The sequence below is a fragment of the Triturus cristatus genome, chromosome 3_1 (genome assembly GCF_964204655.1).
Source record: "Triturus cristatus chromosome 3_1, aTriCri1.1, whole genome shotgun sequence".
Lineage (NCBI taxonomy): Eukaryota > Metazoa > Chordata > Amphibia > Caudata > Salamandridae > Triturus > Triturus cristatus.
The window spans coordinates 391088710-391101408 of NC_140583.1; the positions used below are offsets into that span (position 1 = coordinate 391088710).

At 44.6% G+C, this 12699-nt stretch overlaps 1 protein-coding gene across 3 annotated transcripts in view; it reads left to right on the top strand.

The window, feature by feature from the left end:
• MYO5A (myosin VA) overlaps window positions 1-12699 on the top strand; it is an 847747-nt gene that overhangs the window by 251129 nt on the left and 583919 nt on the right. For all 3 annotated transcript variants that reach the window (XM_085644171.1, XM_085644172.1, XM_085644173.1), the window contains exon 2: window positions 227-337. In XM_085644171.1, coding sequence (XP_085500297.1) covers window positions 227-337 — 111 coding nt within the window. The remainder of the gene's footprint in view (window positions 1-226; window positions 338-12699) is intronic.

Below are 12699 nucleotides of genomic sequence, written 5' to 3' on the forward strand. Positions count from 1 at the left end.
TGCACTTTTGCCCTCCTTCTGTACTTGCATTCTATGCTTGTTCTTGTTTTGCTGTAGCAAACAGCTGCGAAGTGGGAGAAATCAATTTTGTGTGTCTGATTTCTTAGACTGCGGCTGCTGTAATGGAGCCAGTGGCTTTTTCCAGTGTTGGACTGTATAAAGCTGTGGCAATTTCTGCCTTCCTTCAGAAAGATTGCTAAAGTTTTCTTCTTCATTTCCCTTTCAGTTTGCCAGAGTGTGGATACCTGACCCGGAAGAAGTCTGGAAATCGGCAGAGCTGCGCAAGGATTACAAGCCAGGGGATGCCACTCTTCAACTTAGTCTGGAAGAAGGCTCGGTAAGGCGGCACAATTTCAGTATTTTGTTTGATTTTCTTGGAAGTGGAAGACGATGGAGCAGAAATCGGTTGGATTTCGAATAATCAGTGACCAGATCTCCCAGGCATGTGACTAGGGAGTTGGGTAATATCTTCACAATTAATGGAAATTTAAATTTACACGAGACCTTACAAATGCAGATATAGTGAAAGTGCAAGAGTTGTAAGTTGTTTTTGACCCCCATCCTTTTGAAATGACTTCAGTTTTTCAACCGGTCAATAAATTGTCGAGTTTAATTCTTCTGACAGCTCATATCCCCATGTTTCATAACAGTAAAAATTCCAAGAATGGTTAACCAGTCAATCGAACTGGTGCCTTCGAGGCTTTCCCTCCTCCTGTTAGTATACAGATTTTGGAGGAGATCATTTTGGAATTCCTACCGAATCATCATTACTTGTTAGTACTTAGAACTAAGAGTATCTCAATCTTAAGACCAGAATTACCACATTGAGTATTGGCCATTACCCACCAGCTCCAGAACTCAATTTAAAATATTCATTTCTTTTAAAAATATTTGATAATTGTCTGTGCTGTTTTCTTGGGCGCGGATGTACCCTTCAGCTGGAGCATAGGGGAGTAGACAGAGTTACAGAAGACCACTCGGCCATAGGAGAAAAATACTTCAACCCTAGATGGGTTTAAGAAGCAAGCATGCATTTTATTGGTATACTGTACACCGAATGTACTTCACACAACGTAATTCTTCACTTGTATCTATAGCAAGGAGAACTGAAACTCTTAAGCCGCACCTTACGGGTCCCGGGTGTCCCTGCTTTGTAAATACCTCTGGCTGTAGAAGTGCCGCTCCTCAAAGTTGCCAAAAAGTATTGTGTGCCACAAAGTGAAAAAACTCATAGAATAACACGCCATGCTAAATTTCCCATGAGTTGAATTTGACACATACTTTCACAATACGGGTGAGGCGTAATTGTACCAAGACTACTGAAGAGAACGTAGCATTGAAGGACCTGCAGGGCCGGACTGGCCGTAGCGGGCACCGGGCAATCCCCCGGTGGGCCGCACGGGTGGGGGCCGGTTTTGGGCCCCTGGGGGCCGTTTTTGTTACAGGGCCGTTTTTTGCAGCTTAACTGCAAAATCGGCCCTGTGACAAAATCGGCCGAAAACCGGCCCCGGCAAAGAGCTCGATGACACCCCCAAACCCCAGGGGGGCCGGCCGAGCACTTTGCCAGGGCCGGTTTTGGTTCCCAGTCCGGCCCTGAGGACCTGGCAATTCTATTTAAAGCCAGGGGCTACACTCGCACCAGCATAGAGGAGGCAAAAACCAAAGCTAAATCAAGACCCAGAGAAGAATTCCTATTCAAGAGAAAAGAGACAGAGAAGCTAACCAAGATTGATCCACATTTCAGACTTATTACAACATATAACAGAAAGGAAGGAGCAGTGCGATCTATAATTCAGGTACTTAATAAGGAATGACCCCATAGTAGGCAAGGTGGCACCAAGAAGACGGGGAGTAACTTTCAGGAGAGCCAGAGCGGTGAGGGAAGATCTAGTTAAAAGAAGACCTGAAAGTAGCAAACCATCAAACATTTTCGCTAAATCCAAACACTGGCTTTAGAAAATGTGGTAAATGCAAGGCATGCCAATGTGGCAAAAATGTTGCCAAATACTAATCGCCTATAGTACCAAATGTGAAGCACATAAAAGGTCAGTTTAACTGTAAAACTGGATACGCAGTACATCTTACAGTGCGGTTTAATGTATGTGGGAAGTACTAAACTGCAAGTATATAAAAGGATCCTCCAGCACTTATGAGCTATAAAAAACGGGATGGAACATACCTGGTAGCTCGACACTTTGAAGAAGTACTTGGAAGTGCAGTGGTAGGTCAGACCTATTTTGTGGTGGAAGCGATTGCTGCAAATGCCAGAGGAGGAGATAAGGAGAAATAATTGAGGCAACTTGAGTCCAGATACATAATAGAGATGAATGCAAAGACTCCAGGTGACCTCAATATGGAGTAAGATTTGCACACACATCTGTAACAATGTATACTGTAACATTTTCCATCAGTTGGTAGTTTTCTTGAATTTCATAATATGCAAACTGTGAATGGTGACTCCTCCCAAGAAACTGAAGGTTTAAGTTTATTACATATTGGTTTCACATTTTGCACTTTATACATTATGACTTAGTAGTAAGGACACTACACGTGAGCCAGACTGACATAACAATAACGTAGTGTATAACCTAGAAAGGTAGCACCAGCAGTGCCTTCCCGATTGGGCTTAATTACAAAATAGGTATCAATGCAATGTTTGATAAATATGTTGAATTGGTTAGCTCATTATGCTGTGTAGGTTGGCGCTAATCACGCAGTACCTATTTTGATATTAACATAGAGTGTTAAGTGAGACAATGTTATCACAGGTATTTTTACACTTAACAATATGAATTTTACAGCCACTGTGGCACAATTCAGTATTGTGTGGGTATGTTTGTGCCCCTTTCCACTCATGTGGACTTTAGCATGGTGAGTTGCACTGTGAGTTTTTTCTGAAAATGGAGTTATTGTTTTTAGTATACATATGAAATGCAGTTTATGCTATGGTGAACTATCGCGAGCTATTAAGCAGTCTGTCTACACTTGCAGCAATGGCATAGTTCACAAATATGTTAAATTGGGCAAGTCTACCATGGGGTATATAAGTCAGCGGTAATAATGTAGCGCTTAATCCTACAATAACGTGGCAATGACTAGCAATATGAATTGTGTTGTGGTGGAATTTTATTACTGTGAAATTTTGTCCAATATTATACATGGTTAATTTAAGATGTATTATGCTACGTAGTTTCACTCTAATGTGTACTATTTTATGTGTATACAATTTGAACTTCATGCCATGATGTATTAATATAAGTAACTATGTGGCCTGTCTTCACATATGTTGACATGTCACATAGCAACCTGTATAAATATGGTAAAATAATGGCACTTCTTGAGCTGTGAACAAGGCTGCAGAGCCGATGAAACTCGTCCGGGTAGCACACCCATAAAGGTGTTCTGAACAGCGTTCCAGTAAGCGTCGTCTTCCTTGCGTTTACGAGGTAGTGTGAAGAGAAGTTACGGACATTGATGAGTCCGTGTACGATGACGTGCCCTTAGATTTGGTGCATGGCTGCAGCCATCAAAACTCAAAACAATATATATATATAAACAAAGAGGTTGCAGCTCCGGATGGTTGCACTCGCCGAAGGTCAGGTCACAGGCAGGGCTGCTGAAACAGATCATCTCCCCATTAACGCGCCGCCTACGCGTTTCGGGATGTCTCCCTTCCTCTGGACGGCTTTTACGTTAAATAAGGAACGCCAGCAGTTTTCAAAGGGACACTCCCATCTTTATTTGCAAGTTAGCGCTGATGTTAAACAGGTGAGTAATACAGCGAGGCATGATGGGAGTAGAAGCGGCAACCTCTTTGTTTTCACATATTGTGGCCAAGTCCAGGCCACGGTCTGCACCACCACAATAACCCAGTGGGTCCACAGCTAAGGATTTCTGAAGCATAGCGGTGCTGAAGGGGTCGTTGTATTACAGGGAAGCTTTATCGACATCGTTTGTCCCATGAACTTTTATTTTACTGACAATGCTGGCATCCACATGGATATTTAAATTACAAGGACTTCTACTCCCATCATGCCTCGCTGTATTACTCACCTGTTTAACATCAGCGCTAACTTGCAAATAAAGATGGGAGTGTCCCTTTGAAAACTGCTGGCGTTCCTTATTCAAAGTAAAAGCCGTCCAGAGGAAGGGAGACATCCCGAAACGCGTAGGCGGCGCGTTAATGGGGAGATGTTCTGTTTCAGCAGCCCTGCCTGTGACCTGACCTTCGGCGAGTGCAACCATCCGGAGCGGCAACCTCTTTGCTTTCACATATTGTGACCAAGTCCAGGCCACGGTCTGCACCACCACAATACCCCAGTGGGTCCGCAGCTAAGGATTTCTGAAGCATAGCGGTGCTGAAGGGGTCGTTGTATTACAGGGAAGCTTTATCAACATCGTTTGTCCCATGAACTTTTATTTTACTGACAATGCTGGCATCCACATGGATATTTAAATTACAAGGACTTCTACTCCCATCATGCCTCGCTGTATTACTCACCTGTTTAACATCAGCGCTAATTTGCAAATAAAGATGGGAGTGTCCCTTTGAAAACTGCTGGCGTTCCTTATTCAACGTAAAAGCTGTCCAGAGGAAGGGAGACATCCCGAAACACGTAGGCGGCGCGTTAATGGGGAGATGTTCTGTTTCAGCAGCCCTGCCTGTGACCTGACCTTCGGCGAGTGCAACCATCCGGAGCGGCAACCTCTTTATTTTCACATATTGTGGCCAAGTCCTGGCCACGGTCTGCACCACCACAATACCCCAGTGGGTCCGCAGCTAAGGATTTCTGAAGCATAGCGGTGCTGAAGGGGTCGTTGTATTACAGGGAAGCTTTATCGACATCGTTTGTCCCATGAACTTTTATTTTACTGACAATGCTGGCATCCACATGGATATTTAAATTACAAGGACTTCTACTCCCATCATGCCTCGCTGTATTACTCACCTGTTTAACATCAGCGCTAACTTGCAAATAAAGATGGGAGTGTCCCTTTGAAAACTGCTGGCGTTCCTTATTCAACGTAAAAGCCGTCCAGTGGAAGGGAGACATCCCGAAACGCGTAGGCGGTGCGTTAATGGGGAGATGTTCTGTTTCAGCAGCCCTGCCTGTGACCTGACCTTCGGCGAGTGCAACCATCCGGAGCGGCAACCTCTCTGTTTTATATATATATATATATATATATATATATATATATATATATATATATATATATATATATATATATATATATATATATATATATATATAATATATGTTTGTATCTTGCCTATGAAGCTGCATTGTAGATTTAATCTAATGCTTTCATTGTAATGACACGAGTTGTAACTGCATGAGTGGTAGTGACATACAACTCTCTAAATGCTAGACACTGAGATACTTGATTCTCTACTGACTTCATTGGTTTTTTTGTTATGGTTTATGGTATTCACAGTGTCTTGCCAACTATAAGCAGCATTGAAAGGGTATCTGATTTAGTCAGTAGGATTGCTATACTCTGTGTTCTCTTCATTTACAGACAGTGCAGCGTTCACAATCAGTTATTTATAAAAAACATTATCTGCCGTGAGTAGCTTGAATGCTCAGTGTTGTACCATTATTTAGTTGTTTTGTTGCGTTATTTGATTTAGTGGTGTTAGAAACGGGGTAGCGTGGTGCGGAGCGGGTAGGCCAAACTCGGAGGCATTGTGTAAAGCATCTGGGCAGCACACTCACAGGTGACACACTAGCCACACTACAAAAGCGAGACCACACCAGGTTAGGTGAAAAACCAGCATATGTATTATGCCGAACACGTCATAAGGCAACCACAGTTGTAACACTGTGCCAACTGGCATCAGGTAGACATTTACAGGGGGATTATATACACGGCAGGGCCAATCGGGCCGCTGCCCGAACCATAACAAATACACAGAAAGAATAAATGTAAAGTCCATCAGCATTAGGGCATATTGGCATCAGACCTGAAAGGAAAACATGCTTGCACGCCATGAGGCCTCACCTGAGGCATAAAGACGTCGTCCGGCATTGGGGAAAAAAGTATTAACATTGAATGCAAAACCATCAGCAGTCAGCCTTAGGGGAAAAACATTATCCATAACATAGAGCATTAGGCCGGAACAACTACAGTCGGCATAGACCTGTGAACATCACATTAAACATGCACATTAGCATTTGCATAATCATAAGCATAGATACAACATTAGGCAGAACTCCAACGATGTAAGCCTGCGGGGGAAAACATTAGCACTAGGTAGGACCAGAAAGCATCCTCACATGGCATTAGGCATAAAAGCACATTAGGCACATCCTGAGCCTGGGGCATAGAACATGTGAACATAGGGCATAGAAACACATTTAGCATAGAGGCAATACTTTCAATTGGCATGAACCACATTATGCATAACACCTTAGCGCAGGCATACCCTTAGCACTGCATAACATGACTGGGGGCGTAATCCTATTCGCATAAATCACCCTTGCATTTGGCAGAGGAGGCAACATCAACCCATACAGACACATTATGCATACAAATAGGCCGACAGTATATCAATAGCAGGGCGTCCCACCTAACATCAGCAGGGCACACATGGTAATACCCAAAACAATTGCCCCCGTCGGTACAGGTTAGTTCCTGGCGCCACTGCGCCTAGGGAGCCCCTCTCAGGGGCTCTAGAGCTGAAGAAATGCCCCCCAAAACGTTGCAGCAGTAGCATCACAGCTGCACTGCAGTTGCCAGAAAACAATGGATAAGTTGGAGCCCCTCCCTGGGACTCTAAAATTACCAATGCCCCAACACGTGGCAAGCTGATGAAGGAGGCCCAAGTCACTGACCCAGTGAGAGCCCCTCTCTGGGACTCTCCACGACAGAACTGCCCACGTTGCCGCTGCCCGCTTCGGCGGTGCAGCCGAGTTAGAGACAGACAAAGCTGGCGCTGCTGTGTTAGGGGAGTCCCCCTCCGGGACTCTAAACAAGTGTGGCCCCACCTCACAACAGTCGGAGCCCAGCCCCCCTCACCACTGTTTGGGGGCTGGGCGGGTAAATCCGCAGCCAGTCTCGCCCTCCGCTGTCACTGTGGCCCGAAGGGCTCCTCGGGGCTGAGAAGAGGCACCGGCCGTGTCCCGATCGTCTCAACTTGCAGCCCCACTCACCGGCAGTCCTTGTGGCAGTCACCAGGGGCCTGCGAGACTCCAGTCTTCTCCCTCGGCGTCTCCTTCCCGCAGGCTCAGCAGGCGGAGCTCTCCTCTGCTCATGGGAGCCCGACAACACCTCGCCTGACTTCACCCAGGCCCCTTACTGGGACCTGGGACTTCGATGTGAGGCTCGCCGGGCTCTCCTTCCACCACGGGAGCCCACACGATAACCGGCAGCACTTTCGCTGGCTTCTGGCATCCTTCTTCCTGCCGGCAGGCCCCGCCCAGCGATGACGCGGCTCAGGTAATCTCTGTTGCTGGGCAACGCCTGGCTTCAGCATGGCTCCCTCGCTGACTCGCGGCAGTGATTTCGGGCAATTTAGAAGTGCGGGGTGGCCTCCCGCCTTCAGTTTAAAAACACCCGCTCTTCTGGGCAGCACACACGCGGGTTAGGCTCCCACCGATAGGCATCAAAACCATGGGGTGGGCACCCGCGGTTTAAATCCGCATACAAGAACGCAGCAAAAACACGGTATGGGCACCCGTGATAAAAACAAGCATAACTGTGGCGAAAATGGGGCACATACGCGGGGTGGGCTCCCGCGTGAAGGCAGAAGATGCGGGGTCGGCACCCTCTATTTTTTTAGAAACATAAACGCGGGGTAGGCTCCCACGAAGGACGACACATGCGGGGTGGGCTCCCGCTCTTTTTAAATAAGCAGTTCTCCCAGGCCTCACGGTGCCGCAGGCGTCACACGCTCCTCACCTTCTTCTTCTAGGGGGTAAGATACAGCGCTCACGAGGTGCTAGGGCCCAGAGGCACACAATCCCACACAGCAAAGTAGCGTCCACGCTCCTCACCTCCTGGGAGTACCGTCAAGCCCAATATAGCGCTCCCAAGGCGCTAGGTCCCACAAAATAAAACTTTAGCGCTCACGAGGCGCTGGGGCAGGAGAACAGGCAGGCAATGCTGGGCCAGATCAGCAGTCATTGGGCACTCATCAGTACAGGACCGCAGCTCTTCGAAGCAGTCATCTCCCATAAAGTGACACTTCTCCTGACCTAGCAGTCTTCACTCCAGCAAAGGCTCTCCCCAGCCCTGTGGACAGTAGAGGGGTACAGATGGGCTCAGGGGCCAGCACACAGGCCCTTGCGGCGGTACCTCCTGGCAGTATGTCCCCTCACAGTCAAGTCCATGCTCAGTCTGAGCACATGAAGGCACAGCTCCCCTATATATACCCCTCTCACCCCACCTACCAGAAAGATCTAGAACCTTCTAGAAGGCTCCTGGCAGTTCCAGTCCCAACTGTCACTGTGTGGCAAGTGTAGGGCACCCTGTCACTTCAAACACTAGACCGGTAACCTACCGCAGGCAGGCGGCACAAACACACAGCAATGGCGTCCATTTTAAAAGTGTAATTTCTTATAACGGTGAAAAAGAACTCACGCACACCATTGCGCAGCTTTTAATCACACACATATAGCAAAAAGGGTAGGGGGGATAGGCGAAAAAGTTCGGGATGACCCTGCAAGCAGGGCCAAGTCCAACAAGTGGGCTTTTCTTCTTTGTGCAAATTTGTTACTGTATCGTTTATATCTGTATTAGATGTATTCTTAGAATGTTATTTGATTACCAATCTATCTTTATTGCAGCTGTGATAATTATATTGTATGGTACCTTGACCTAATGTTCACGTCCATTCCTTTTAGATAAGCCTTGGCTGATTGACCAAGGTCCATGAAGAGCCAAAGTGGCCTGGCAGGCCAACTCTCCTTCAACAAGCATGTTTTCAGTGTCCTTGTTATTGGGGGACACTTGCAATATCTCCTTGGTGATGCTCCTTGACCCCCAGGGTCAGCAGACAAAGGATACCAAGAAGAATGTGACCAATATGAGGACAATGGTGGGTGTAGGCACTGCGATCCCGTAATTTCGCTTTGCTGTGATGCATCTTGGTGCAGGCAGCTCCGACAGAAGCCTATAAAGCCATGGGTAGGAAGGATGGGGGATGCAGGTTGCTTTGCAAAACAAATGGAGTGAGTTGAGGGCTGAGCGATAAGCTTGTGGAGGCTGAAAAGTAATGCAGCTTGGTTCACTTATTTTTACAAGAGGAGGTCAGTCAGAACACCAGTAGCTTAGGACCCTGAGAGGCAGGCATGGGCTATTCTTTTCTACAGCAGTGGGATGAACTAGCATCTCAAAGCTTCCCATGAAGAGGTGGCTCGATGTCGTAGGGAGATGGGGGCGAGGTTAGCATTTTAGTGATGTGCTGTTTCACGTTTGTAAGAGATGGATTGTTATATGTTCATGATTATCAATAGTACACCATTTTTCCCCCTGCATATTTCACCAGGAAATGGTAAGTGCTAATTGGTGGAATGTTTGTTACCTATACCAGTTCCATCTACTTCCACCACAAGTGATCTTTTTAGGACAAGGCCCCCTACAAAGCGACACACCAGGAGGGGCAAGCGTGGCACAAACATCCAAAGACAGTCTTGCCACGGACAAAAGAGTAACCAGAAGTCAGAAATAACTAACTTTGAACACAACTCTAACAACCAAGATGATTTGGTAATTAACATCTCTTCATACCATCTGTCACAAGTGGAGAAGAAAGTACTCAATAAAGAAACATCATTTGTCCCTACATACCGGACTAATACTCTTGAATTAGAAATTAGCCTATTCAAATTCATGCGAGTGTTACGTTTAACCCCTTGCGTGCGCACGACGTCTCCCGGCCGTCGTGCATTACGGTGGGCGAGTGCGCACGACGGCCGGGAGACGTCGTGTTCCCGAACGCCGTTTATTTCTCCCGCACAGCGGGAGAAATAAACCTGCACGCAAGGGGTTAAGACACTTATTCAATAACCTCGTTACCAATCAACCGACCATCGATGAAGGTACCTTGAAAGACACCATCTTCCAGATGTCATCAAACAGAACAAACATAGGAACATCACTTTGAAAGAAAAGAACATTCTAACCAAATTAGCTAATAATCCAGACATCAAATGTACAGTTGCAGATAAAGGTGGTGCATTAGTCATCATGGACTCTGATTACTATCGGGACAATCTCAGATCACATATCAATGATCCCAATACCTACATGAAACTTCCTTCGAATCCTACTAAAGCCTTTGTGTGTAAGCTTACGATGATCCTAGATGCAGCTCTATTGAATGGAACCATCACCGAGAAAGACAAAAGATACTTACTCCAAAGCCACCCAAGAACACCTAAGTTTTACATGACCCCCAAAGTACATAAAGAATTGAAAAAACCACCTTTCAGACCCATAGTTTCAACTAGAGGTTCACTACATGAACCTATCAGCAAATACATTCATGTACATTTACAACCCATTGTTCAAGAAATGACAACATATATAAAAGACACTACGGCTTTTTTGAACAAATTGAAAACCATACAACTGGAAACTACACAAGATATACACCTCTGTACCATAGATGTTAAGGCACTATATACGTCGATACCACACGACATGGGCTTAGAGGCCCTGGAATTCTTCATTTCCCGTACAGATTGGAGTAACGATTTAAAAATATTTTTGATGGAACTAACTCACTTCACACTTTACCACAGTTACTTTGCGTGGGATGATCAATATTTTTTACAGCTCACCGGTACATCTATGGGCAATTGTGCAGCTCCCTGCTATGCCAATCTGTTCATGCATCAATATGAAAAAGAACATATTTTGTTTAACGACATATGGCTTAAGAATCTACTTTTTTTTCGTTCGATACATTTATGATGTATTCCTTTTTAATGGAAAGGTACGGAAACAGAATTGACACAAGCTATAAACCAATTGAATTCAGTGAACCAACGAATACAATTTACATATGAATTCAGCAATAAGTCCATCAATTTCTTGGATGTAAAAATCTCCATTGAATCCAACAGACTTATCACGAATATATACAGAAAAAGTTCTGATAGAAACAACCTCCTCCACTTCAGAAGCTTCCATCAACAACCCTTAAAACGACATTTGCCGTACTCACAACTTCTGCGTGTCAAAAGAATTGTCACAACCAGAAGATTTGGAAAACAACTTAGCGAATATGGTAAAACGATTTACTGACAGAAAATATCCTTAAGAAATACTCACACAAGCCATGAATAGAGTTAAATTAAAAACACGTGAAGATCTTCTAAAACCTAAAACAAGTGTTAACACCAAAGACAGAATGGTAATGATTACTAAATATTCGACCTCAAGCCCAGCTTTCAAGAGATTGATTTTAAAACATTGGCCAATGTTCGCATCAGAACCAGATTTCAACGGCATATTCAGTTAAAGACCTCTTTTTGCCTATGAAAGGAGTAAAAACATCAGAGAAATGTTATCAAGCTCGATTACCATTAGACAACATCAAGAATACAAGGGCACAGTTCCGTGTCATAACTGCAATATTTGTAATAACATAATATCAGGAAATACCATGACACACCCCAGAAAAGGACACAAGATCAAACTTTATACTACAGCCACTTTTGACTCTACTAATGTCATCTATATGCTGAAATGCCCTTGTGGACTAGTCTATGTGGGGAAAACCATACGAAAAATGAAAGTACGCATAAATGAACATAAGTCCAATATACGTACACACAATCTGAAATCTAGCGTTGCTACTCATTTCCAAGATTATTGCCACAACGTTAGTCAATTACTTTTTTTGGTATTCGAAATCGTCACCCCCAGAGAAGGACATGACACCAACAAACTACTCCTACGCAGAGAACTGTATTGGATAAAAGTTCTGGACTCTCTTCACCCGAATGGTCTGAACGATCGTTTAGAATATAGTTGTTTTCTGTAATTGCTTTGTCATCATAATATGTAATTCTCATTAGCTATGTGCCATTATGTTCACTTATTCCTTTTTCACCATTCCAAGATGGCCACGCTTTGTGAACATCTTCACTCGCGTTAGTCCTCTTTTCATTTCCACTAATGACCAACGTGCACCATTCAACCGGCTTTAAACACACCTCTGAACACGCTGATCATCCTCGATCATTCCTGAATCGCTGTACAATGCTGTCACACGGACTGGGAGAGGTACATAACTTTAATTTCTTTTTCACAAAGTCTTTACGCGACTTTCAATTCACCTCATAATACGCTATGCGCGTACACTACCTGCTATCACACCGCCACACGAGCCGGGAGAGGTTTATAATGTCTTGCACCAATTCGTCTTTTCCTCTTTCAATCCTATGTCACGGGCACATTCACGTAATGTTCCTTCTTACCATTACTATTGACTATACGAGCCGCGCAACGTTCTCTTTTCTTTTAAGAATTCGTTGTATTTAATACACAAGTATTTTCAATTTGTGCACTTTTTGGAGAGCATACTCACCTGATACACCTATGCATTTATTTTAACGTTTTTTCGCATGTCCACAACTCCTATTGATAAGTAACTAGCTTACTGCATTAGCATGAATATGACACAAATTTTGTCAGCCCGCTCAACTATGCTTGTTTTTCGACTCTTGTTTCTTTTCTTTTTGTTGT